The 26,608-nt window shown below is 39.5% G+C and overlaps 2 protein-coding genes across 4 annotated transcripts in view; one reads left to right on the forward strand and one right to left on the reverse strand.

Annotated features, from left to right (window-relative positions):
• KLHL31 (kelch like family member 31) overlaps positions 1 to 7,686 on the reverse strand; it is a 21,221-nt gene extending 13,535 nt beyond the window's left edge. Inside the window, exons 1-2 of one of the 2 annotated variants that reach the window (XM_064508575.1) lie at positions 7,486 to 7,686; positions 2,156 to 6,581 (exon numbers count right to left, since the gene is read on the reverse strand). The gene's annotated coding sequence lies outside the window, so the exon portion shown is untranslated. The remainder of the gene's footprint in view (positions 1 to 2,155; positions 6,582 to 7,485) is intronic. The other variant, XM_026103084.2, reaches the window with a different exon arrangement.
• Positions 6,928 to 26,368, forward strand: LOC112984893 (elongin-A-like). 2 transcript variants are annotated; one of them, XM_064508576.1, is made up of 11 exons: positions 6,928 to 7,016; positions 15,001 to 15,057; positions 16,724 to 16,836; positions 17,954 to 18,650; positions 20,103 to 20,202; positions 21,064 to 21,228; positions 21,557 to 21,654; positions 22,437 to 22,617; positions 23,053 to 23,176; positions 25,900 to 26,018; positions 26,145 to 26,368. In XM_064508576.1, exons 1-11 carry the CDS (start codon positions 6,939 to 6,941, stop codon positions 26,204 to 26,206), a joined length of 1,794 nt encoding a protein of 597 aa, XP_064364646.1. In that variant the 5' UTR covers positions 6,928 to 6,938; the 3' UTR covers positions 26,207 to 26,368. The 2 variants fall into 2 exon arrangements, with proteins under 2 accessions (XP_064364646.1, XP_064364647.1); XM_064508577.1 differs by lacking the exons at positions 21,064 to 21,228; positions 21,557 to 21,654; positions 22,437 to 22,617.
• Positions 26,369 to 26,608: the final 240 nt, after the last annotated feature.

Raw genomic sequence — 26,608 nt, forward strand, 5'->3', positions numbered from 1 at the left:
GTGACTCTTAGTATACAGTGTTCCCTTTTCTAACAACTCATATGCAGACTTTTATCAATTTTTATAACTTTTATGATGTCTGGAAAAGTCAACATTTTTCAGAGAAAGAATGTAATCTCTTTTTTCTCTTGTTTTCTGGTTAGTTTTTTTTTGATAAAAGGGATATTTATGATACAGAATGAAGACACTATCATAACCTGCAGAACATAAAGATTATTCTAATTTTAATACCATATCTTAAAAATCTTTTAGTATATTGTAAAATAAATTTAAATTTCATTCAATATCTAAAAATGTCTTTCCAGCATCCCTATATCATTCACCGTTGAAAAAACACAAAAAATACAATGAGGAAATACCGCCACTGAAAATGTAAAACTCATTCCTGATTTTCAAAAAACACTGAACGTCCTTTCAGCTGTGCAGTGTATAGATACCCAACTCGTTGGGCATGCCTCTGCAAATCTGTGTGTTAATACTGACACAATCGTCAGACACCTCCCATAGTTCTGAAACTTTGGTTGTACTGTAGGACAAAAACACAGAAACTTTAATTACTTGGTCTTCAAGATCAGAGGACGATTGAGAGCATACTTGGCTATCACACAGTATTCAAGCTGATCTTGGAAGTAAATAGTCATTCTCATTTTCCATTAATTTGCATACAACAAGGTCTCTTCCAAAGTAAAAGGTATCAGGATTACCTGCAAATTATGATACATTTTTTAAATTCAAACAATTGATTTTTAATATGCTTCTTTATTTTCAGATATTCTTAATAGTTTTTCCTTTGTATCTTGAAAATAATAAGTCATCTTTCTGATTATTTCCCTTCCAACTGGAAAGCAATTAATAACTATTAAAAATATTTTTATAATTGACCACAGAAGATACACATTCTTTCAATCAAGTTATGAATTATTTTCTCATTTTAAAGAGGCAATAATACGTTTTTTGGCAGTAACTTAAGCTTTTTTCTTGTCAAGATGTATCCTTTCAGGTATGAGTGAATCTTGGGGGGAAAAAAATGTAATTTGCTGCCGCAATCTAGTGATCTGCATGAGTGACTAAGGAAAATACTATCAATTTGTGTGTCAGGTCACGTAGTCATGTTTTAACACTCAGAGGAAAAGAAAGCAAAGAGGTTTCAAAACCTTTCAAGAGGTCTGTTCTTAACCCAATAAACAAGAGTAACTTTTATGACCTGCTCCATGTGCCCGAGCCAGAATTAGCAATTGGAGAAGTTCTTCTATCAACAAAGACAGGCCTTTAAGGCAGTTAGTACAATCTTTTCTAATCCATTACTGCACTCTTTCTGGAAAATGCACAGCCTTTTCTTTAAAGGCAGCATGTCCTGATTTGTTGGTGGAATGTTAGCATCATGCCTATGCCTCTGTGGAGATCTACCTTGCTCAACTAAAGGTATCTTAACAAAATTTAGACCCAGCCTCAGATCATGACTACTTCGTTTGCTCTGAGTTTACGTATACTTGGCCAAATACTATGCACCCCAAAACTTATATTTAGTTTACTGTGATAAATTGTATGAAAAAAACCCTTTTTTAAATGCATTGGTCTGAATATATGGGGTAATCCTGTTCCTAATGCCTTTAGGAAGGCTGAAGCTTTTTATGCAGATTGGAGATATTTTGAAAGTAGACTGTATTTCTGTGGGAAGTGAAGTCTTTTCAATTGAAAGACTGAAAAGAAATGCAGGATTCTTGCTTTTTAAGCTGCTGAATAAAGGCAAACTTGGGATCAAATACACAGGCCTTGATTCCAAAGAAAGTGCCTTAGAGAAATGAAACTGCATTCAGCAAAACAAACAACTCTGACTTAGTCACGCAGAACTCCCTCAAGAGACAGACCTCTTACAACACTTGATCACTCCAGTTCCCAGTTCAGTGCCTAATTTTGGTCAGTCAAGCCTTTCACATCAATTCACCCCCTGTAACTTTCACCTAGCTCTTGTTCTTAGCTCACTCAGAGCCTATTTCTCTTTCTGGTTTCACAGTTTCCTCAGAAAGTCAAAAAACACAGGTAGTACAGCGCAGTGAAGACCTTAGGGATGAGAGTTTACAACCTGCCGAGCTCAGCTGACAGCAAAATACAGCTCTCCGGCATGTAGCGACACAGAGCAATTATCAGAGCTAACCTGCGTGCAGCAATTTCTGCTCTTCCTGGCAGGAGTCCCACATCAACAGCCAAACAAACACATCTTCATAACAATCGGCATCAGCTGCCAGGTTTGAAGGGCCAAGTAAGCTGGGAATCCTTTTCTCTGCAAAAGTTACGACAGGCAATACGAGAAATTTTCCAAATAGACCTGGGCTAGTAACATTTTCCTTGTTCTATGAAAGTTTTTGAGATTTGAAGTATTTTCTTCTTCAATGGAATGAAATTGAGATCTTTCAAAATAATTGTGCAGAAATGCAGTGAGCAGATTTTCGCTATCCCGCAAAACCCAGTAGCTTGGCAGTTAAGGCTTTCAAGCAACATGTGGGAAACCCAGTTTTAAATGCATAATTCATATGAGGATCTGAACCTCACCTTCCCTAATCCAAGATGACTTTAACCATAATGCGACTGTGGGCTGAATCTCTTCCAAGATTTTTTTTTGTATAAGTTCCACCTTCTGTAAGTAATTGCATACTATTAGGGCGAGAAAAATAGAGACTAACTAGTTGTAGACGGCTGATTCTAAGGTAGAGTTGATGAAGTCTCCAGTACATACTGTAGAGATGACTTAATTACTTCTATAAAGTGGAAGACTTACACGAGCGTGGGAACTAGGCAGCCAGTCTGCAGCAGGAAACTCAACTTGGATCTTCTATAGCCAACCCGAGTGTTCTAACTACACTATTGCACTACTGGCTACTTTGGTTTCTGCACTGATAAATTTGTTAGATGTGTTGCCAAGCTGTAATAAGATCTACTTGCAAGGGTACTAACTCTAACACGCAAATATCAAATAAAAAGGTAATCCTCTTTTGCCCACTTAAAATTCCCCTGCAATTAGATGGGATACACTCTTTTTAATCCTTCCCCACACACTGTTTTAAAGAATGGTAGGTGATCAATTGATCGATCTATCTTTCTATCTTAACCTCCAAAAAAATATGGCAAACATATCTTTTTAGGACAGACTCATTCAGCTTCAAGCCTTTCAAGCAAGCACTTAGCTCCAGCAAGCTCCATGACAGAGGTCCTATTTCAGCTACACAGCTAACATAGTGCTCTGTAGACCAAAGACTGATTCCCTGCCATACATTTTTTGTGACCTTATATAAGTCACAAAGGAACCACGCTGAAAGTTGTGGTACTTCAAAATGCTGTTCCCCTCAAAAAATGCATTCACCATCAGGCTATAAGTAAGGCAGGACAGAAGAAAAAAAAAGATGCCTTCTAAAGCCTTCCAGCAAAAGTTTGAATATTGTGTGAAAAGGACAAAACCAATCACAATGTGGGGGAAAAAAAAAAAAAAGGTTTCTTCCCCTTGATGGCTTGTGTTCTGTTCCAGTGCTGAGTCTTATTCACTGACGTAATTGTAAAATATATAACCAATTCCTGAGCAGACTTTCCCCTCTTCAAAGGGATACTCTCATTGGTGGTTTACAGAGTCAAGCTGCTTGATTCGTGCTCACTATGCACTTCTCTCTGCATTTTGGCCCATTTTCAACAGGTCCCTTTCGATAGCCTGGGACAGGCACACCCTCCTGCAATGTGGGATGTGTGGCTTTGAATGTCCCTTCACCTTTGGGCTCAGGATGACCTTGAGCTTTATGAACCTCATAGGCCAGCAAATACTGTAGTGCCATTGCTAGTAACAGGCCACAAGGCTTTGCGGTAAGCTAATGACACAGGCATCAGGAGCCATCAGGCTTTGTCCGGACTCCTCTTGCCTTGCTTGGAGATTTGTTTTAGCTTGTAATAGCAATTATCTAATGACCAGGTAACTATTGCTTACTTTAATTTTTACTTAGCTTTGTACAATTGTATGATGCAACATCTATAGTTATACAGATTTCTACAACAAATAGTTCTCCTGCATAGAATAAACTATCTATGATTCTAGAATAAAATGCAGCACAGCGGAGTAAAGGCATGGGAAGATGGCAGAGGCCTTGGAAGTATAGACAGAGGATGATACTGGAGGCCCCAGGGGCTATAACCAACTCACCCAGGGCCAATTAACGGTCAGCAAAAGAATGCAACCTTGGGAGCTGGGTAAAAACAGTTTCGGGGTAAGAAGAGAGGAAAGAATAAATACTCAACATATGTAAAACACGCCATATATAATAAATTTGGGTATTAGGTAGAATTACAGACCCAGGAAAAAAGAGCAAGGTATAGAGCATGTTAGCAAACATAAAAATGACCCCAACTAGATCCCACAGTGAGAAGGAAGAAACCATTAACATCAGCAACATCCTCCTCCTGGTGAAGGACTGGGGATCTCGATGTCTTTCCAGACACCTCCTCCCTAGAATGAAATCACTGATGCTAAGACCCACAGGGGCAACGGAAGGGTGGGCATAATATCAGAGAAAGGGGTAGATACTAGAAAGTTTGTATATATATGCCATTTTAACCATATTTAATTTGAACTGTGTTACTACCATTGCAACTGAACTAATAATTCTTTGATATGATTGCCAATACTTCAATTAGACTAAAATGACTTCGTATATCCTATGTTTTCCTTTTGCCTATACCAAGATTTTGAGGGCAACAAACTAGCGGGAGTTCAAGCAACCTATTCTGTAACTTGGATGCAACAGATTGGTAGCAGTTATGTCTCCTTATTTCTGGGTGAGTGTTTTATCAATTAAGTTACTATCTGAAAGATGGATAACAACAGTTCCACCACCAATATTTTAATGAAATTTTTTAAATGAAAGTGACTACCATTGATATATGTTGCACTGAATTCAAGGCTATCTGGCACTGTCACGCAGAAAAATTTTCAGAGCTTAAGTATGTCGTAGCCATCTACTGATGATGAAATACCTAGATAGGGAAGAAGAGTTTTGATAGACCTTGCCAGCCACAGAAATTTTATCTAAAGTCAAATTTATGTCATGGGATTTCTGTTAGCCTGGACCTTAGCACTCTTCTGTGGCTGTAAAGTAGGAATTGTCTGGCTCATAGACATTTTTTGAAAGTAGCTCTGCAGTCATTGAGAAGCACTCAGAATGTGGATGCACCTTGGGAAGTATTTCTACAATAAATACTGCTGTGATTGCCATGGCAATATCCATATCAACTATCACATAGCCAGCATGCATTTTAACGATTAGTAAGACGTGGACTAAGAACTCAGAAACAGACCCAGATTTCCAGGAAGCACATGTGCAATTTCTTTATTCTGTCACCTGTGCCTGCTACCTTTACCTGTATGTTAAAATCGCAGTAGTATGCCTATGGGTGCTGGTCATACCCTCGTTTGCTTGGCCTTCCTACACTTACACTTGTCACTGTGTTTGTCAGCCACTAAGCAGCCTTACAGCCACACAGACAACAGAAATACCACAGACCTTACTAATTATCAGCAGATAACTGAACTTTGTATGAGCAAGTGCAAATGATTCCAGTGCTAACAACAGTCCCATTCCTCATCTGGTGTACCTCTGGGGGGCAGAGACTGCCTGCACCTTTTCATGATGCTGGCACAGCCATAGTGATGGACTTGCCTTGTTGCTCTTTGCAGGATAAATGCCATGGTGTTTCTTGGGACAGGCTGTTTTTCTCCCTCTGACTCTGTTCCACAGACACATTTAAATTATAACTGTGCTTGTTAAATACTACGCTGTATATTTAAATAAACAAAGAAAAGCATATACTGTTATTACTTGCTGATGGCTGATAGCAAACAACCAGGTCAACTGCAGTTATCACCATTACACTCCCACAAGAAAGAGGTACTTTGGGTAAGATCATATAGGCTGTGTCTATACTAGTAAGACAACAGGATCAGAGCTCAGGCCAGGGCACTGAAAGGTGGCTGTCCATATTGCTTGTTAGCAAGGCCTCTGGCATGGTTTTAGCCTCAGCTATCAAATGCAGTCCCAAATAATCCCTCGGCAAAATTCGGAAGTTAGCTTGTGTCAAAGGCCATTTCCACTGGGCAGTTTGGGGGCAAGTGTGCGCCCTGGAGGATAACGCGGTCTGACAGTCCAGACAAGGCCAGCCTTCACGGGCTGCCTCGGGGCCAGTGCAGGGCCACGGGCTGTTCGGTCGATTAGCGTAGATGAAGCACTATGAACCCATTAGGTAGCTCTCCAGCCTCTTCAACATGCTGCACACTGTAGGGCTGTATGGATCACTGTTTCCACAAGGTAGCGTCTGGGAAAACAGGTTTGTTACGCTCGCTGGGCTCTCGCTGGCTTGAGGCAAAGACAAACTCGGCCTTGGGTTGGACAGCAGGCATAACCAAGAGACGCCCGGGGCCGCAGCAGGGAGACGGCTTGTTGTACTGCTGGTGATGGTGGTGGAGAGAGCAACGTGATTCAAACGAGTACTTCTCCCCACCTTGCTCCTCCCCAGGAGGAACACTCTGCACACGCCCTCCCAGCAGAGACCTGGAACAGCAGAGGGGAAGGACACATGCTCATGGGACCCCTCCGGGCCTCTGAACACCCACGAACAGGACTGTGAGGCCGACACCAAAAGTACCTGCACGGCACCTGGGAACACACTGTGTGGACATCTGTTAGCAACTTCTTCCAAAAATATAGCGGGTGGGGGGGGCGCAGCGGAGCGGGGCAGAAAGCAGTGAGAGGAAAGCAGAAGCTAAGGGCACCCCGAGCACCCCGCCACCAGTGGCCGAGGCGAGGCCGGAGGGGCCCAGCCATGCCTCAAGACGGCGGGCAGCGCCGCCTATGGCGCGGCGGGCGCTGCTACAAGAGAGGCGGCGGGGGCAGGCGGGCGCGGCCGCCATGGCGGAAGGGCGGAGCGCCGCGCGCAGGGTGCTGCGGCTGCAAGCGCGCCTCGGCCGCGCGCAGGAGCCCCGCGAGGTACCGGGCGGCGGCCGCCCCCGCGGGCAGGACGGCGGGAGGGCGGCCCCGGTTCCGGCTCCGCCTCCGCCTCGAGCGACGGGCCGGCCCCCGCGCCATGCCGCGGCTGGGGCTGTTGCGCGGCCGCGCGAAGCGCTGCACCGCCTCAGGGGCGCAGCCTGCGTGCGCTGGGCGGCCCTTAACGGCCGCGGCGTGCCCCGCGCGCCGGGCCCGCCTCGCCAGGCGCCACTCGCCCCTGCCGGGCGGGGCGTGCGCAGGACGCGTGGGGCGGGCCTGGGGTGCGCCCCCGTTTGTAGAGTTTGGCACCCCCGCTGAATCACTGTGTGGGTTATACGTATGCGTGTATACACACCAACGCACGGCAAATGTGGAGTGCGGTATGGGTGGAGTTTGGGGGGCGGGTTTTGCTGCAAATGCCCGTGGGAGCTGCGGCCCTGTTATGCGAAGGGGATTGTGTGGGGGTGCTCACCTCGCTGCGGTCCTGCTGTTTCCTTCGTGGGTTTTGCTGCTTGGCTGTATTGAGTAGAGAGGGGGGTCTTTCTGCTGAATTCAGCTAATTGAATGTGCTGAGCCAGTAAGTTGCTGCTAGTACGTGTTTTAATGAAGTCCTGGTTCCTCTCACTGGCTGTGGCAGGTCTTTGTGAACTGATTTCAAAAACTTTACTGAGGTCACAGGTCTCTGCTTTATTTCCTCCCTGGTTATGACCCGGAAGGAGCCGAGGAATGCTGGCTAGTGTTCAGATTGTCTGTGATTGTTTTTTATCTTGATGAATGCTAAAAACTTTTTTTAAGTAACCAAGAAATCCTGCATAGAATCAGATGACAATGGAAAAAAGGGCTACTAGAAGTAGATATAGTGTCATTACATCAAAAATGTCCTCTGCATAACAGGCACTGTTAGTTGTGTGTGAAGTCCTGTCAACCTGACTAGAAATGCAAATCACAGCTGCTGAGGTGCTAATTTCTATGTTCATAAAAGCTTTTCTTCATGAAATAGGTGTTTTTGTTTGTTTTAATGGCATGCAGCAGAAAGTGGGAAGTGTCAAATCTTGCATTATTATTCTTGGTACAGATAGAACAAAGCTTCTCTTATCTCTGACAGAAATTAAACAACCTGTAGGTAGGAGGACTGCTCAGTAGCTGCAAGAGGTAGATAAGGCATTCTTGAAACAAGCAAGCATCAGGTGAAAGTTGGATCAGAGCAGCCTAAGGAAGCAGTGCTTGACACCCTTAAGATACAACGGAGAGAGGGTGATAAGGGCAGGCTCTGGGGAGCGCAGGCTACCCAGGCACTCTGCGTCCTTCACCAGCCACAGTGTCTGAACAGCAGCCCTATCTCTTACCTGAAGGGCAGTAAAGCAGTAAGCCCTAAATTTGACTTGCCCTTTATTAAGTTATGTTTGACTCAAGTGGATTCAAAAGGTACTGAGGTTTGAATTTGGTTGGCCAGATAGCAGAATACATTTTCCGTGACAGATTTCTGAGATGTTAGAACTTGATACAACTTTGTGAAGGCATTTGGAGGCAGAGAGCAGCTGTGCAGTTTAATATCCATTGTACTTGGTAGTTAATAAACTTTAAAAGCCTGATTATTACACACTTTGAAGACAAACAGTATATATGAATGTATGCATGTACATATATATGAAATACTGTTTTTTTTTTCCCTTTGCCAATAATGCTTTATCTTCCTGGATGTCAGTGTTGTAGGCTATAGTTATCCTAAATGCAAATATCTGTGTACAGTTACTTTTTCAGATATTTTAATTTGCAGTTCAGCAAAACTAAAATCTTTTCTAGTACTACAGAAATGATCAGACTTTACAGTCTTTAGATTCTTTAATACTTGGGGTTCGCGTTGAAATGCTGGTCTGAACAAAAGAGATTGAAAGGGAATGGAGAGAAACAGTTCTAGTGGTAATTATGTTTCCTAGGTGATCTCAAAACAACGAATTTCAAAATGCATCCAGTTGAGAACTGAAAATATAAATGCTGTGTTGCAGATCTGGTTCTATTAAGGGAAGAGACACAGCTTTTCTGTGATATGGCCAAAAGCAGGTGTTGCATAAATTGGGACTAATGGTGGTGCTGCAGCGCTTCTACTCTCTGGTAAAGCTGTATCTAGCAAAATAGAAATAGTTATGGAAAACAGGGGCTAGGGAGTGGAGGAGAAGGGAGAAACTGATAACTGTAAATTGGCAGACATGAAATGCCCTGTTAATAAAGGGTAAATCTAGTAATAAAAAACCTGTGGTTATTGCATCTAAAGACCATGAGAAATGTTTTAAACACATGTGCAAAGGTTAATAAATATTACAGATCCATATGTAGGTAAGTGTTGATGTTGTCATATATTTCTGTTCCGTACTTGAGAATAATCTTGTCTAATCTTGTTACTTTATTAATAATTACTAAATACTTTCTGATCTGACAGTAACTAGGGAGGATGCAGAATATCAATTGCTCATATTGAAAGGTTCTTAATATGCAAGGTTTGATAGCTGCCCCATTGAATTGTCAGAGAATTGACAAAAGAATAAACAGAATTAATGAGTTAGATATTTAATGAATTTCAGGGTATTAGGGAGGTTCTACAGGACTGGAAAAATGCTATAGTGACAGTGTTTATTCAGGCAAATGAAATGATCCATGTCACTGACATTGAAGTAATACACTGAGCAGCTGCACAATTGTGCATATAAGATAACTGGTGTAGAACTAAAGAATGATATTATGGTCCATGCTGCTCAGTGAGACTTCTTGTAGCTATTCTTGTCAAATTCATCTTAAATTGTATTCAGCTGACAGCAACTGTCATAAATACACTTAAGTCCTAAAAGGTATTTGACTTCTGTATGATGCTGATTACAGTAGCAATGTATGCACCTGATGCAATATACAGAATGGATTTAAAATACACTCACCAGAAATAAGTGAGAATCCTCAAAGAATGTTTCTGGGGGGAGATCATGCATTGTTCTTGACAGGATGTTATTCAAATCTTTCTTCATTTAGAAGAAAGCAAGCATTGTAGGAAATGTTGCAAATACCGCAGTTACTTGTGTCAAATGAAGAGGACTCTTCTAGAAAACAACTTTGATCATGTGGTAGGCTACATTCATTTCAGCAACATGCATTTTAACACGGCTCAGTGGAAAGTCACAGCTAGGAGCCGTGAATATAGGTCACTCAGGATAGGAGACTGTATTTTGGAAAGCATTGACTCAGAAAATGATTTGGAGCTCTGATGTATTACCAGTTGAGCATGAAATTGCAGTACAGTGTAGTGGCTTATGGACTAAATGCTATCTTTGGGTAGCTTAGGGTTATGTTATTACTACTATATAGTATTAGAGGCACAATTATAGGAATATTATGTTCTGTTCTGGGGACTGTTTTTTAAAAAACAATGCTGACAAGCTGGAAAGATTTTCGGACAGCTACAGAATGACTGTAGCTCTGACTGGTATAGTTTACTGAAACTAGAGAACTTGGTCAGTCTCTTTAAGGTTAATGGCCGAGAGGTAAAGTATGTGATCAGTCTCTAAATCCTGTGTTGTATAAGATGTTTGAAAGGAGAAGACTCCTTTCTTTAACAGAAAGAAATAATGAGATTCAATAGCTGAAAAAGAGACCCAGACAAATTTTTACAGAAACCAGCAGACAACTGGCTTTTGCTGGTTGGTGGAATTTTTTTTTGGGGGGGGGGAGGGGCAACTGAGCATAGGAAGGACTTGAATGTATTAGGTTTTTCTAAACTGCTATCTTCTAAGACTTGATGTCCTTTCAAAGAAGGCGTCTATCTCAGAAAGAAGTTACAGACTTGATGTGGAAATTGCCTGGTGAAATTTTATTTTGCGTTATAGAAGAGAGCAGGCTAAATAACCCTAAGGATCCCTTCTGAACTTGGACTCTGAATGTTGTTGACTCTAAGCAGGTTGGATGTATGCTACCTTAAGAGCCTTGAGGTTCTCAGAATCATTAAACAGCTATGTCATTTTGCAGTTGTCAAGTATCTGTCTTAGAACTGAGGGAAATGTCATCTTTAATATTAAAGCTAAGCAAATTCCATTTTCCAACAGACAGAAGGTTTTATATATAAAATACATGCACGTGTGTGTGTGTTTTTGAATATATATCAAAATAATATTCAAAGGATATGGAATGGTATAAAATATTGATGCTGGGGATCAGTCATGTCTAGTTCCGGACTCAAGATGCTTCCTCATGTGATGTGAAGAAGATAAAAGTAACTTTGAGATATAACTAGCTAGTGAGTGAGGAGAAGGAGGTAAGAAGAGGAAGGAAGGAAGGGTGGGAAGGTGATTTTGTGGTGAAACATTGTCAGTCCCTTGACCACATGCTGCCATAGGACCCATCTGTGGTGAACTGGTCCCGTCCTTCCTGAGGGGTCTGGGCTCAGCTAGAAAAAGCCAGGAGACTGTACAAGACTCTGCTAAGAGAGGCAGCAGCACTAGAGTAGGAAGAAGCAACTGAACCTGAGGCACCTGGCATCTAGTGATACCATGACTCTGCCTTCAGTCTGGCCTCTGGAAATCTGTTTGCTCATGTGCTTCTTATCCGCTGTTCGCTACTTTTGTACTACCTGCTTTTCTTCCTTCCCTTTGATGTATCTCACTCCTGAGCCTATTGTTATCTTTGTTTTCTGTCAGACCAGCAGGTATGTGCCTGCTCTCAGTTTGGCAATAGGACTCTATTTGTGTTATCTCTTTACATTGTGTGAAGACCTGTGTCTTGGGCTTGACTTGAATGCCACTTATGGGAAAAATAACAATTCTAAAGACTTTGAATCATCCTCTAGAAATCAGGAATTTATTTAGGAAATACATAGAACAGTTCAGGAATCATAGAGGTAAATTAAGTTCTTCGGGGTTTTACAATCCTTTCCACTTCCTTTGTAAGTTTTTTCCATGAGAATATAGTTGATAGCAGTATGTAGGATAAAATAGTCTTAAAACCAGCAAGGCGATGGGGGATTTAATATGTATTGCATGTATATGGAAAGACTTGAGGAAAAACTACTGCCTGCAGAAGAGCCAGGTGGACTAAAACTTTCCTGCTAAAAGGAATGGTTAGAACAAGGCACCCTAACAGATCAATCTTCATATTCCTTTTACTTCAATTCATTCAATAGATGTAATGATGCACCGTATGAATATCATGAAAAAGAATCTTTAGAAATTCAGGTTTTACAAAGAGCTTTAAGTTTCAGTGAAAAGCTTTACTATGTCATATATTTCACAGTATACCTTTTTATGGCCTTCACCAAAGCCTGGTAGGTACTGAAGCTTAGTATTTGTGCTTAAAAACCACCAGTCCTCCCCAGTCTTTGATAAAGAAATCAAAACTCTCTAGCAAATTATATAAATACAGAGTTTCTGAACTATTACTGAAGTTTGCCACAAATTAAATTCAGTTGCTTCCTGACTGTGTCTGTAAGTTTGGTTTCTAAATGCCAAGTACTCTGATACCAGTAATTCTTACTAACAGGCTATATACTGTCATTTACATTTCCCATTTATAGTACAAAGCAAATGGAGCTATCTATCCCATGGTGCTCCCATACATACATAGCTACTGATCTCATTGCAGACTAAGCTATTCCTTGCTTTCTAGAGGTCAGGATTGCTTCTCTGAAAAAGATTGTCATACTGTCTGATCAATTCTTTCTAGTTTATTTCTAATGAAAACCTCTCACTTGTCTTAGTTTACTACATGTAATGTATTTCAAAAAAGCAAAGCAAACTGTTCTTTGGCTTAAAAAAATTTTGAAAGCTTTGTCTTTCATTAAAATGTGTTGACTTGTCATCTAGGTACTTTTGTAATTTAGCTTTTTTTGAAGTTGTATGAATAGCTATTTCCTGGTACCTGAACCTATCTCAGAGATTCTTCTGAAATGAACTCAGCTTTATAAATTAACTTTTGTAAGATGGGTCAAAAACCCATCAAGAGGAAATACTCAGATCTCCCATTCTCTTTGTAGCTTGATCAAAACATATCTTTAAATATTATTCTTCCATGTCTAGGATTGTCCCTGAAGGCTCTGGAGTTTATTCCCTGTGGTTTGTACTGCTTGAATATCTAGTCATCCTCTATAGCAAATTACTTCTTTTTGACTACAAAATAAATGAATGTGGATGTAACTTTTCAATTGAATTAAAAATAAAACTGATACTGATAACTTAGTTTCTAAAACTTGTGACTAACAGTATGAGCAAGTGTGTTTTTGCCTACTTTTCTAAACATGATCTTTGCATCACTTTTTTTCTGATGGGAGTTATTTAGGAAAAAGTCTTGAGCTTACAACATAACATAGTCCATATCTGTGAAGTGGCTGGTAGAAGTTAGATTTTAAGTCTGTATTATCCTCAGGAGGAAGGGGAGATCTCTTGAGATGCAAAATAGGTTTTAACTTCATTATATATATTAGTACTACTGTCTGGCTCAGGGAATACCTTATTTTTAAACAGGAGATGAGCAGAACTTCACACTGTTTTTGTGCTGGGGCCAGAATTTTGTTCAGGAAGGTGTTTTGTTTTTAATAGGAATCCTGCCATTTTGTAGTTAGCTGCACTTTTTGAAGAAAGCTGATTTTTTGGATAAAACATCTGGTCCTGAGTGAATGCCTTACTGTTACAGCTTTTCTCATGTTTTCCCAGGCTGCAAAATTCTTCTCCTGTATTTCTTTAGACCACAGAAATGCTATTGCAGGGTGAATGATTTGCAGGAAGAACTGCATGCCAGAAGTGTAGGTGGAATCCCACATTTTACACTGAATTTCACTGTGTACGCTAGGTTCTACTTTCAATGTGCTATAGGAACTTCAGTGAAATTTAGAGCAGTAGTGGAGAAAAATGCTCCCATAGTGCTATTTGTAATTTGTTTCTTCAAACTTGCTGCTCAGTTATTTTTGTACCTCTTCTACCTCTTGCAACACTATTTCAGAAGCCAAATATAATATAATAGTTGAAATAACAGTTTAACTGTCTTTTATCATAGCTGTTGTTATAGCTAAAAAGTTTCTGGCTAGTCTTCTTTTGCATCCTGGCAATTCCCAGTCATTGCATTTGGAAATGGTAATGATCTGAAGAACTAGAATAATATCCCAGACTTTCTTACAGCCATATGAGGTGCTCTTACTTGAGTTACACATTAATTCTATCATCTATATAGCAACTGAGAAAGGAACTTTGTGAAAGATGAGGCAAATTGCTTGTGTGCAGTTGACTGAAGAATTCCTCTGCTGTGTACTACCAGATTGCCGAAGAAACTTGTATTCTATTTATAAATAAGCCTTTTTTTTGTATTAACAAAATGCATTTCATTGGAAGTTGAGCTGTTCTGCATTAGAAAAATACTTTTCTGACTTGCTTAAAATATTGATTTTTTTTTTTTTTTTTTTTTTTTGGTAACAGGCGTGTACTTTGTTGGAGTGAAACAAAATAGCTGCTCTACCTTGATTTGTTGTTGTTAATGTACAAATAAAGTTTTAGAACTTTGACTTCTATTTTGGGTTGTTGTAAACTGATTTCTCCAAGGCTGTTTTGTCCTTTTTTGGCTGTAACTGAAGAGGGGATGGATTGGGAGACTTGCTGCTTTTGCATGGTGCTGCTCCTGCATAATGCCACTTTTGAATCAGTTCTGTGCCAAACAATGGGCACTGGTAAACCAGGTATGGAGGCATGTATGCAGTCTGTATTATGGGTTTTAACATAATCTCTGTAGTGAGACATTTGTAGTTTCTGAAATTATTAAAATCTGGGTAAAGTAGAGCTATACTGAATCCCAGCACAGATTTCCAGCAGTGCCATTAGGTGCAGTGAAGGAATGCATACATTTTCCCCAATTATTGGATGTTACTCAACACTTGAGTATTTTGGATTAAACAAATGTGAATGAGGATGAGAAAAACAGGATAGAATTTATGAATATTTGTTCAGTAAAATCTAATGTTTCCTTCCAGATTATAAAAGCACTTAAGGGACTACAGGATTTGGATATAACGCTGGACATTCTAGTGGTAAGTGACCAGTGATACATTTAACTCTTAGTGTAAAGTTCAGGGGTCTGCAATCCCAGAAGCAGTGAGAACTGTTACACTTTCGTAATTCTGACTGTTAATCATGGCTTACTTAGAGCTCTATGTAAGTAACCGTGGAGCCTTTTCCAAAAGCCAAGCTGGAAGCTGGGCACACAACTTGACAAATGCAGCATTATGATACCAGTGGTGGTACTGGACAGGGATCTGAACATGTAGAGAACATATTGCTTCTCAAGGTTGGTTCCTTCTCACTGTCAAACTGCTTTTGGGTCAATATTTAAGGCAAAACAAATAATGATAATCCATGCTTTAGGTCAGTGGCTAAATCTTCTGTCTGTATCAGCAGCTCAAAATTAGTTTTTTATCTAAAGAGTAGGCATCCCAAATTACACATCAAGGGTATTTTTGACTTGCTTGCATCATCACCCAAGCTGTATACTATCAAATCTTATATTAGAAATCCTCACACTTGTCTGGGAAGCTTTTTAGTTATTGTGGGGAAATGAGTCTATATTTTGGGACAAAGCAAAATGGCATTTCTAGTGGTTAGTTCTTCAGGGAGGAAGAGAAAAATGTGTCAGCTAAGGTATTTTGGCCAGCTTATTCTGGCAATGGCATTTGTCTGCCTAAACTGAGAATTCCGCATAATTTTACTGCGTTTTTAAGAACATAAATTAAATATCCCACATGAATAGTTTTAGGAAAACCTCCCACTAATAATGCTCTTGCATCTATTTCAAATACACTGAACTTCCAAACAAGTATTCCTGATATTACAAGGAAGCTAAATCTCTTTAAAGTGAATATATTTGTCTAAGGCCCTAAGGAATTCACAGGAATATCTTTCACTAGTTGGCAAGAGTATTAATAGGCTACTGTTGTCTTATTGAGCTCCAGGAGTTGTATGTATCTTAAAAGTGAGAGTTTGTGAATCAGAGATACTTACTAATACAGGTTTTGAAAATTCACCTGTGGTATTTACATCCCCACAAAGTCTGCAGGACAGCTGTGCTTGGACACACACAGCTCAGTAGAACAAGGCTTGAAGACATGAGGATAACGTGAAAACAGTAGTGCTGGGGAAAGCAGAAAATGAACTTGACAAGTTTTAAATATGAAGGTTTTGTCTATCGCTGAAACTGTTTAGTCATATGAATTTCATTTCTCTGGCCCCTCTCACCATAGTAATTCTGGATGTATTTTATATGACAATACAGCCAGCATAGATGCTCTCTAACATGCTAAACTAATCCATTCAAATTCCCTTTAGGCCTGTGCAGATATACTCTAATTCACTTCAGCAGCATGCATTTTAAGCCCTACGTTTGTGAACCTAAACATTCAAGACAAGTGAAATTCCTGAAATACATACATTTAATGGAGGGAAATAATAACTTTTTAGTTTTATAAATTACAACTGCATTTTGTGCTCCATAGTTGGGTTTTATATACATACATACATATGTATGTATATATATGTATGTATCTTTCAGTTCTGTTTGTTTGCAGTATAGTTTGTAATCTCATTAGCTGCATTAAGACTTCCCTAACTACTAGGCTAATACTGTTTGTAGCTGTTTAAGAATTTTATTTGGGATATTAGTCACGATTTATTCCCCCATCTTTCTTCCACTGTCTTCAATAGGAAACTGGCATAGGCAAAACTGTTAACAGTTTGAGGAAACATGCCACTGCTGGGAATGTAGCTAAATCCCTGATAAACCAATGGAAAAAACTTATTCCTTCAGAAAGTGAAAGGTAGGTGTGAGCTTACTTCCCCCTCCCCTTAAGTTAATTATATTGTATTATTTTCCTAAATTTTCCAAGTTGTATTTCGTAAGGTTTGGAATGACAGCTATGCATTATGACAAATGCATAAAATGGATTAAATGAATATTTATAATAAATATTGGAAAACAAATTGAAGCATTCAGTGTGGGTCAGTTAGCCAGCCAGCATGCAGACTTTAACTGCTTCTTGACCAGCACGAGTTCTTAGGCCACAACTGCTGTAAGCAAAGCCAGTGATGGGCACTGTTCTTTAGTTCTTTAGGCATATGAGAAGCTTGCATTTTCTTCTTGGCAATGAGGTGGTGGTTAAATGAGGCAGCTCTCTAGTGATTTGGTTATATATGGGGCTTCTGTAACATTTCTGTTTATGTGGGGGGCGGGCTTTCCATGTTGGAGCAGTTGTTCTGAACAGATGAGATTTCATCTCATAATGAAACAGCCACCACTGCCATCATCAGGCTGACTGTGCTCTGGATGTTTTGCAGTCCTCTTGATGATAATATGAGGCAGTTAAGCTAAGGAGTGTGGTTTAGATTAACTTCAGTAGTGCATTTTAAATCCAGAGTTGTTCAAATAACAGGAAAGTGAAATCCCAAAACCAGTGATAAGCAAAGCGTACTGGCTGACATGAAACTTGTATCACCTACACAGCACTCTGTAAATTCTATGTCTCCTAGCCATTTCATGTACCATCTCTGTTATAAAACGTGCAGGGAAACTTGTGTAAAAACAGTGGACCAAGGCAAAGTTCAAGATTTTGAACAAATAATACTATGTCAGGTATTTCTCCTACTGATTCTTGTGTTTGTCCTCCGCTTTTCTAGTAAGGAGCACCCGAGAAGCTGTCCTGTTTGTCTTGCTCTGGCTTTTTGTTGCAGTAGTTGTTGATGTTAGACCCAAGAGCTGCTTCCTGGTTTTATGTGCTAATGTGGAAGAACAGTAAGAGCACAAGAGAGCAAAATTCTTTGCCACACTGGTTTAATGCTTTTAGTTTGACTAATGTAGGTGAAAAGATTGATTCTCCTTCAAGAAGTTACCTTCGGATTTAACAAGGGGACCTTTTATTTTTCCTTTTTGTATTGCAGTGGTCACAGAGGCAAAAAACAAAGTACTGAAAAAGAGAAATATGAGACAAAATCTTCCATTTCCAAGGAGAATAAGCCTTCAGAGAAATCTAAAGCATCTGTACAGGCCTCCAAAAGCTCTCCCATTTCTAAAAAGTTGAATAAGGAGCATACTCGTATGGAAAACAAACACAGAAGTAGAGATTCTGAGTCTCAAAAAGAATCTGATAGTAAAGAATGTAGCAGCAGTGGTTCTAAGCATGCTTCCCAGGGTACCAATCCTAAAGCTAAAAAAAGTATCTTTAAAGAGACAGTGTCCGCAGACAGCAAAAAACTTTCAGACAAGCAGCATTCCGTTGTAGCCAATAAAGACTTATCCCACCTGAAGGAAAAGACTGGTAAAGGTGCTTCCAAACAGAGAAATCCTAAGCATGTGAGGAAACCAAAACAAAAACCTGTCCTGAGAAACAAAGCTGAGTTACCTAGTGATGAGGAATTTGAGTCCCCTACTATGTCTTTTGAATCTTATCTTAATTATGATCAGGTTACAAATAAAAGAAAGAGGAAGGCTTGTTCTACAAGTAAACAGCCAAAGAAGCACGGTGAACAGAGGAGCAGCTCTTCAACAAAAAAGACTTCAAAATTTCCTCCTGCAAAGGAGGAAGAAGAAAATGTACAAAAATCTGAGGATGATCCATCAGAAACTCCCAGTAAAAAGGTAAACCACTGCATGGCTGAGCTAATAGCAAATAAACTGCAGACAGATCAACTCTCTGTCCTCCTATTTTCAGTGAAATCCAACTGTATTTTAAGCAACAGATTGCATGGTTCTGACATATCAGCTGCATGGTGATTGCTAATAATTATGGATAATTGGGGACAAAAATGATTACTACAAACCAGCAGTATACAATATTTGTCATGTGTTTTAGGATTTTATAAGTGACAGTCTTTTCTCTGTTCAATATCAGCTAAAATGCTTTTTACCTATAAAGTAAAGGTGCTTAAGTATGGAAATCTGTACCCTTCATCTATTCTTGACTAGTTTGGTTTTTGAATATAGCAGCTGTTTGACTGTATAGTACAACCATTTTGTCAGATGTGGGGTTTTGGCAGTCAATGATAATGTCTGTCATGGAACAAAACAGATTTTTTCATTTAATGCATTAAAATAAAGCATGGTGTTGTTTATAGAAATAGCTTATGCATGTTCTTAAAGTGAAGTATCCTAGTCCCATGAAGTAGAAGTAGCTCAGGTGGTTCCTCTGAACTGAGATGGATCGAAGCACATTTATTAGACTTTAATTAAAGGTCTCTTCAGTGTATTTTATCCTTACCATGATGTGGTAGCTCCATGCTTTATTTGTTGTGGAACATCTACAATCTGAATATGATACCTTCTGTCCCCAGTTGAGAAATATTAATGTAAAGGTTTGTTCAATGATATTCCAGCATAAACTGTTTGAGTAAATGATATCTTGGATGCATAAGTAATCAGGAAATTTTTTAAGGATATTAAAATGAAGTTCAGGGAGATGCAATGCAAAATTTGCAAGTGCTTGCCTTAAGTCAGGCCTCAGGTATCTTCCAATTTATATCTTGCACATAGTGCTGAGCATCTGTAGTGACCTGTACCTATCATGCTCCCTAATCTTAAAATTGTTTTTTAAAGGGAACAGTTGATAGTTATCTGTGAAATGTGTAGATTAAATGGCTTATCAGCACAATATAGGAGACCTGCTAGAAACAGATAGAAAGATGCTTACTTTTTTCTGTCGTTGTCTTTTGTGGCATTTAGCCTGCCTCTAAACATTTAACTGTTGTTTTATCATCTTTCAGTTTTGTCTTGTTCACTGCACACCTCTAACCTCAGTAATGGTTTAGCTGAAAGCCTGTTAGCTGAACACATCTGTTCTGTTCTTTAATCCCCTCTTATGCATGGATTGCAGATATCCCACAAAGTTCCTTTTGTGATGTGGTTTTGGTAAGTAGAGAATGAAAGGATGCACTGAAAAGTAATCCAGTGAGTAAATATTAGTGCAGAAAAGCAATAATTTTGGTTATCCTAGGTAACTCTCTTGGATTTGCTTACGTGTTGTTGTAGTATATTTTAAGCCTTAGTAAACTCAAATTTGGAATGTTCAAGTAATGTTTCCTTGACTGTGTATAGGCCAAGATGGCATCCCTGCAAGATCTTCTTAATACTCCACTGCCTAAATTTCTGCCAGACATCTCAGTCTCTTCTCCCCCATATGCTGCTGAGTTTAAAGGTAAGTAGTATAGCAGGCTGATGAAATACTAAGCATACAGTGCATTTTTTACAGTTCTATCCAGGGGCAACTTTATCCTCTTTTCTAATAAAACATGCTAGCTCATCTTCCCATGGCAAAGGAATACCTGTCCTTCACTTGTGCCCATGTAGACATTATTCTGAATCAGAAGGGAACTATAAAGGCTTCCTCTTGTGGTCTGCTAAGTATGGAAATGTTGTGAAAGGTTACCACAGGTGTAGAGGAGGCATAGATAAGGTAGCCATTCTATAGGCTGTTTGTAGCCTTACTTCTCTATATACCTTGTAGCAGAGGTAGCATTAGTAGAAGTGTGCTTAGGTAAAAGATATACAGGAAGCTTCAGTTCTGGCTTCGGCATAGGGGCTTTATTAGCATTCTTATTCTTGGATGTCAAAGTGCTGGTGACTCCACTTGCAGTTTCTGTGAGGTTGCAGTGGTCTGACATTACTCTGATCTTGAAATATCACTGCTATTGCAACTTTAAGCTGCTCTAGGATAACTCAGTAATATCAGCAATATGCTGCAGATTGGTAACTAAGGGTCCAATCTAGACATGAATACAACTTATGTAGATCTGAATTAACTCGTGTAAGGCTAGTTTGGGTAGGTGCAGTTTATTTGTGCTGTAGGTACTGTCTTGCTTTTAGAAAATGATGAATGGACTTTTGTAACATAAAATATGTGAAAGCCCAGAACTGATGCAGTACCTTCATATTCTAAGGAAAGTTAATATAAATGTGTCACACCAGCTGTGTTTCTCTCAAAACTGAAACTGTAAAACATTTTAAAGTTTTCAGAGGTAAAAAGCCCTGTCTGATGTTTTTCTTCTGACTTCTCCAGCACCTGTTGTAGAAGCACCCCACCAAGTCAGTGAGACAGTTCAATTCACAGGACGGAGACTGAACTCTAAAATGCAAGTTTACTCTGGCTCTAAAACAGTCTGTCTTTCAAAGATGCTTACACTATATGAACAGTGCATCCGTGTGCTTCAAAATAATATTGATTGTGAGTACCTTAAGGGCTTTGACAGGTTGCACCTGAGTGATCAGGAAGTTGTTTATTCCCTTGGATGGACAGGGAGGGGAGGAGTACATATCAGTAAAGATGAGGGAACAGCAATTCAAGGATGCTTCCTCCATCCTCAGATATCACTGCCAATCAGAATATAATTGCTGACTTACAAATTTTTTCATCCCATGACTTCAGAACATGTGTTCTGTTGGGTGTTTGCTAAAATAAAACTGTATTTTTATTACCCTTAAACTGTTAGGTAAGTGGTGTTACCAACTGAGTAAAATAAACAGGACACTGAAATTACTGTCCTTCTTTGTAGCTCTACATGAAGTAGGAGGCGTGCCCTTTGAAATTCTTGAGCCTGTGCTAACGCGTTGCACACCAGAGCAGTTGTTTCGAATAGAGGAAAGTAATCCGGTAACTCTTCCCTGTTAAATTCAGGTCACCACAAAGGACACTGAACATCTTTTTCTGCCTTCTTTGCACCCCTTCTGATAAAGATTCTCCACAGGCTACACTTTTTCTGCCCTGTATATTTATTTCTTTGGATTCAGCTATCATTACCAAGCTCTTCTTTCTCCACTGTCAGGATTTAAGGCATTTGTGAAAACTGTGACTAAGTGAAAGCCAGTGTGGGTAGAAAAATATGTCTGTTCCTAAAAATTAAAGTATTTGCCACTGAAGTAGCTAGGGAAGGCGTGGTAGAACCAGTTTGTTTTCGAATTAAAAACTGTTAAGGCTGCAAAGCATACAAATTGGGAAATACTTTTGAGATTTCATGCACGTAGTACGTTTCTTACCTATGATGTTAGCACCTCAGCTCCATGATATCTTTCAGCATTGAGGTTCTGAGTGTGTGATGCCACTTAGTGCAAGTCACTCACTTCTCTACATCTCCAAAATTGAGAGCTGCTGTGGCCTGGACCTGTCCTAGAAACCAAAGTCTAGCCTATAAGCATGGCTCATTAACTCATGCATAGAGCTCTATTCTCTGAAACTCTGTAGTTTCTAGACTGCAGTCAGCATCTCTGCATGGCATTGCTGTGCTCCTTGTGGGTGTACCAGTGAGTCAACACATGCCGTGGGTTTTGTTCTGCACTGCTTGCCACTGGGCAGTCAGGCTTTGTCTACAAGGCAGGTGCTTCTGAGTGTATTACTTCTAAATCTTTGATTTTAAAATACCTTGTGTTCCAACCAAGACATTCACAGAAGAATCAGACCACTTGTGGAAGAAACACTGTCAGAGGGATTTTAAAAATGAGGGCCTCCTGGAATATGAGTCTTGGCGTGAAATGTACTTGAGGCTCTTCAATCAGAGAGAAGAAAAACTGAAGATGCTTACAAAAAACATTCTCTCAGCTCAGTCTGAGAAACCAAAAGGTAGAATATGTGGGTGTATCTTCAATTTTTGAAAACCGGTCTTTTCTGCTATTCTTGATACTTAGAATAGAATAATAAAATAAAATAGAATTTGTTGGTTTGTTTACACTGAGAAATAATGCTATAATGGTAGAAGGCAATATTCAAGCATACTGTTTCTTTTAATTAAAAAGTTGCACACAAAATAAACACATGCACTAACATAATACATTAATACACACAACATACTGTAGACAGATCTGACCTTGTTGGTTTAGACTGAGGATTCTGTATTGCATTCTTTGTATATTGCTATAATTATAAATACCCAAACTAGTTTACAGGTTGCATACAGTCTTTCTTAATATATAGAACTTGCCATTGTTCAATCACTACTTTAGTACTAGATTCTGCTTTCCTGAATGAAAGACATGTAACTCCTTGCTTCTGTTTTAGGCCGTCAAGTAAAAATGGCTTACATGAACAGTGTGGCAAAGCCACCCAGAAACATTCGCCGGCAGCAAGAAATCCATGGGACAGCAGGATCTGTCACTCAACTTCATCCCATGGAGAAGTACAAGTAAGTGTTCTGTCTGGTGCTTTTAATTTAAGATTACATGTCTTTGTCAGCACAAAAGCTTGCTAGCAAATTACTTTGAGGTGATAAATAGCTCTCTCTACTTCTCATTTTTTTTTTTAACAGTTAGTAGCTAGAAACTAATTTGCCTTTTGTCTTGTGTGCTTTTTGGTACATTGTAGTCATACTTCTCAAGTGCCAGTGCTGAATTCATCCTTCCAGAGTGATCTCCAGGTTACATTAATGCCACTCGACATCCTGGGGAGATTCCAGTTTTCATGTTCTGCATTTATAACCCTGTATAGTAGTCTGCATGTTCTCCTGATTTCATGCAATCCCCATCAGCTGTCCAGAGTGAATCTCAGCAACTGTTAATATACTTGATCATGGGTTTCTGCTTTGACAGGTTAAAGGAGAGTCTGGAACAGTCAGTAGTGATAGCTAACACTTATTACTGAAGGAAGAAAAAAACTGATTCCTCAAATGTTTCCTTTGTACAGCACAAATACAGGTTTTCCTTGTGGCAGACTACTTCAGGACAGCTCAACAGTCATGGGAACCAAAGCTGAGATCTGAGATTTATCCTACCATCCCTGCAGGCCTAACAAACTCTGTGTCTAAGAGGATGGCCTCAATGGGAAGGCACCAGCTTCCCCATAGCCTGTGGTTGTTTTTGTATTGGCATAACTGCTCCACAGCTTAGCTCAGTTAGAATGATGCCTTCAGGGGAAAACAGAGTTCATCTGGTTTACTTTGAATTGAATTAGAGACCAGTTTTGCAGGTTGACAAACGTGGGCAGACAGCTTAGAATGAGGAGGATAAAACTCAGCTGTCGCAAAAATGATGTGAGACTGACTAGTATAGCTGAGAATGTCAGCAGAGCTGTTCTAAGTAGCTTCTGTCCTCACAGTGCAGGGCCTGCAGTTGTGCTGAGTAATTGCTCATGTGCCCCATACTGTAAACTAGATAACTGAACTGACCTGAGTTTATTGGGGGGAACTACAAAACCTTGGGAAAGTGTATTTAAGAAAAATCTGCCTATTTCAGCAACTTGATTTACAGTCTAACTGCTTTCTTTATTGGTGAAGATGAGGGGGTGGTAAGTGGTGGTACTAGGGCAGGAATGAGAGCCTGGATGCAGGAACTTATTGAAATCAACTTTTATACCATAGTTTGTATAGCAGCACCTTTAGGTGCTTAAATTAGGAAGCTTCTTTCCAGGCTGTTGTTATTAACAGTGAAAAGATAGTTTCCCAAAAGCAATAGCTTAAGATACTTCAGGTTAGTCTTCTGCTTTCAATTGTCCTTTGGGAGGGCATATCTCTGTACAGAAAGACCAGTCTTCCCATTCAGGTGCTTAAAGTACAGTGTAAATGCCCTTTTTGCTTCAGTGCTGGACCCATCCGAATGATCTACTCAAAGCCCTGCACAGTCTTCTCAAACATGATAAATTAAGAAGAACTGCTGTTGTGTGAAAGAAGCCATAAGGAGGGTCATTGCTCTGCCTTGATGAGAAACAAGAGCTTGTTCAGGCACAGCGAGTTCATTACTTCGACCATATCCTCTATAAACCTTCTGTCAGTATTACAGGTTGTAGAATAGCTGAAGTCTTCATTTATCTTGCTGGTCTCACAGGAATGAAAAAGGTCCTGTGGCACATGTGCAGATCCCTAGTTATAGTAGGTAGTTGTATTTGCAGTTCAGAATGCAGCAGTATGCATTTATCCAGCATGTGTTAACTGGCAGCAAATGTTAGTGACTGATTCTGGGGTGTACAAGGCTGTCCAGATCAGTGATGTAATGCTGAGACAGTTAAATGCTGTATTTGTTAAACTGTCTTTAGTAGTGGTTATCAGCTCTATATCTGAGACTTTCTCCATCTTTGTTCTGTTGATTGAGTACTCTAACCTAATATTTAGAGTTAGTTATTGTGTATTTTTCCTAGACATTCCTAATTTTAAAAAGCACAGAAAACTCATTGTGTAAATTTGCCCTTGAGGGGTAAATGACTTAAATCGTTGTTAATTAGCTGCTAAATTTTCATGTGGGGAGACAAGTGGGGGATGAATTGGATTCTTTATATGGCTTTGTATTTCTAAGGTAAGTAGGGGGTGGTAAGTGGTGGTACTAGGGCAGGAATGAGAGCCTGGATGCAGGAACTTCTTTGCAGATTAATTTCAACGTAAAAACATCTCTTCTGGAGGATGCAAAAGTGGATTTCAGTCAGCGCTGACAATATTTTAAATAAAAAGAAAAGCTTCCACTTTGCATTGTGGACTGACCTTTTTGGAAGATAGCTTCCTTAATTGCTGATTCAGCTGTGTTCAAAAAGAAAAATAAACATGCAAAGAACAAACACAGGGCATAAGAGAATCTGTTATGAATCACTGTGGTATTACTAAACATTTTGTTGGCTTGTCACAAATTCTGATTATTTAGTTTTTAAGGCAAGAGACTCATCAAATTTAATAAATGGAATATTTGTGCAAGAAAGGACTAGATGACCTCCTGAGGTCCATTCCAACCTGAATTATCCTATGATTCTAAATGTACCACTGGTCACAAGACAGACTTGATAAAGAATACTGTCCTCAGCCTATTGGTATGAGCTATAAAGTCTCAAATTTTTGTGATGAATAACTTCTATTTTTTCAAAAAATGAGCTAGAGCAAATGGCAGCTTCATACAAAAAGCAAACTTTTTTCCTATTTTCCTATTTTAAAAGAACAAGGATTCCAGAAATCAGAGACAGAAATAACACTTCATCAAATCCAAACTCTACTAGCAACGGTGGAAGCTCCAGCTCAAGTGGAGTGACTCAAGATGGGAAGAAGCCTGTAAAAAGTAAATTTCCTAAAATTACCAAAATAATTGTTTTAACTCACTGACTATTAATGTATGCGTAATATTTATGCTAATGTCACCTAAAGTAGCTATAATACTAACTGATTTTTGTTGTTGTTGTTGAAGGAATTGCGCCAATTATGAGGAAAACTTTGAAGGCATTCAAGAATACAGTTGGACGACGATAAAATGAGGCTATGTATTTGAAGCTTATGTAAATATTCATATATCATGTTACAGCTAATGAAATTTAACTAGTTAATGTAAATCTCATTCAATTTGACGTAGTCAGAAATAGTTATGAAATGTTTCAGGAGCAAGTGATTTGCAATAAAAATCACCCCCCCCGACTCCTTTCATATTGCTGCTTCCTTCTGATTCATGAATTAGGAAAACTGAATTGAAATGAGGTCAGTACACACTAGTGACAAATCATGTGGTGTAGACTTTTGTAGATGCTGTCTTCCTCAGTTTATTAACACATTGCATAAGATTCTGATGGAAGCACTTAAGCTGGTGGTATATCTTACCAGAATTAAAACAAACCTTGTAGGAGAGGTCACAGAGCATACATAGATAGAATTGCAAAG

Source organism: Dromaius novaehollandiae, chromosome 3, assembly GCF_036370855.1.
Source record: "Dromaius novaehollandiae isolate bDroNov1 chromosome 3, bDroNov1.hap1, whole genome shotgun sequence".
Lineage (NCBI taxonomy): Eukaryota > Metazoa > Chordata > Aves > Casuariiformes > Dromaiidae > Dromaius > Dromaius novaehollandiae.

What these genes read in the sequence shown, in the direction of transcription:
- LOC112984893 (XM_064508576.1), top strand. Translation starts at nt 6,939, where the DNA reads ATGGCGGAAGGGCGGAGCGCCGCGCGCAGGGTGCTGCGGCTGCAAGCG. An exon ending in ATTCCTTCAGAAAGTGAAAG is followed by an intron (nt 16,837 to 17,953) that starts GTAGGTGTGAGC and finishes TTTGTATTGCAG; the next exon opens with TGGTCACAGAGGCAAAAAAC. An exon ending in CATCCCATGGAGAAGTACAA is followed by an intron (nt 23,177 to 25,899) that starts GTAAGTGTTCTG and finishes CTATTTTAAAAG; the next exon opens with AACAAGGATTCCAGAAATCA.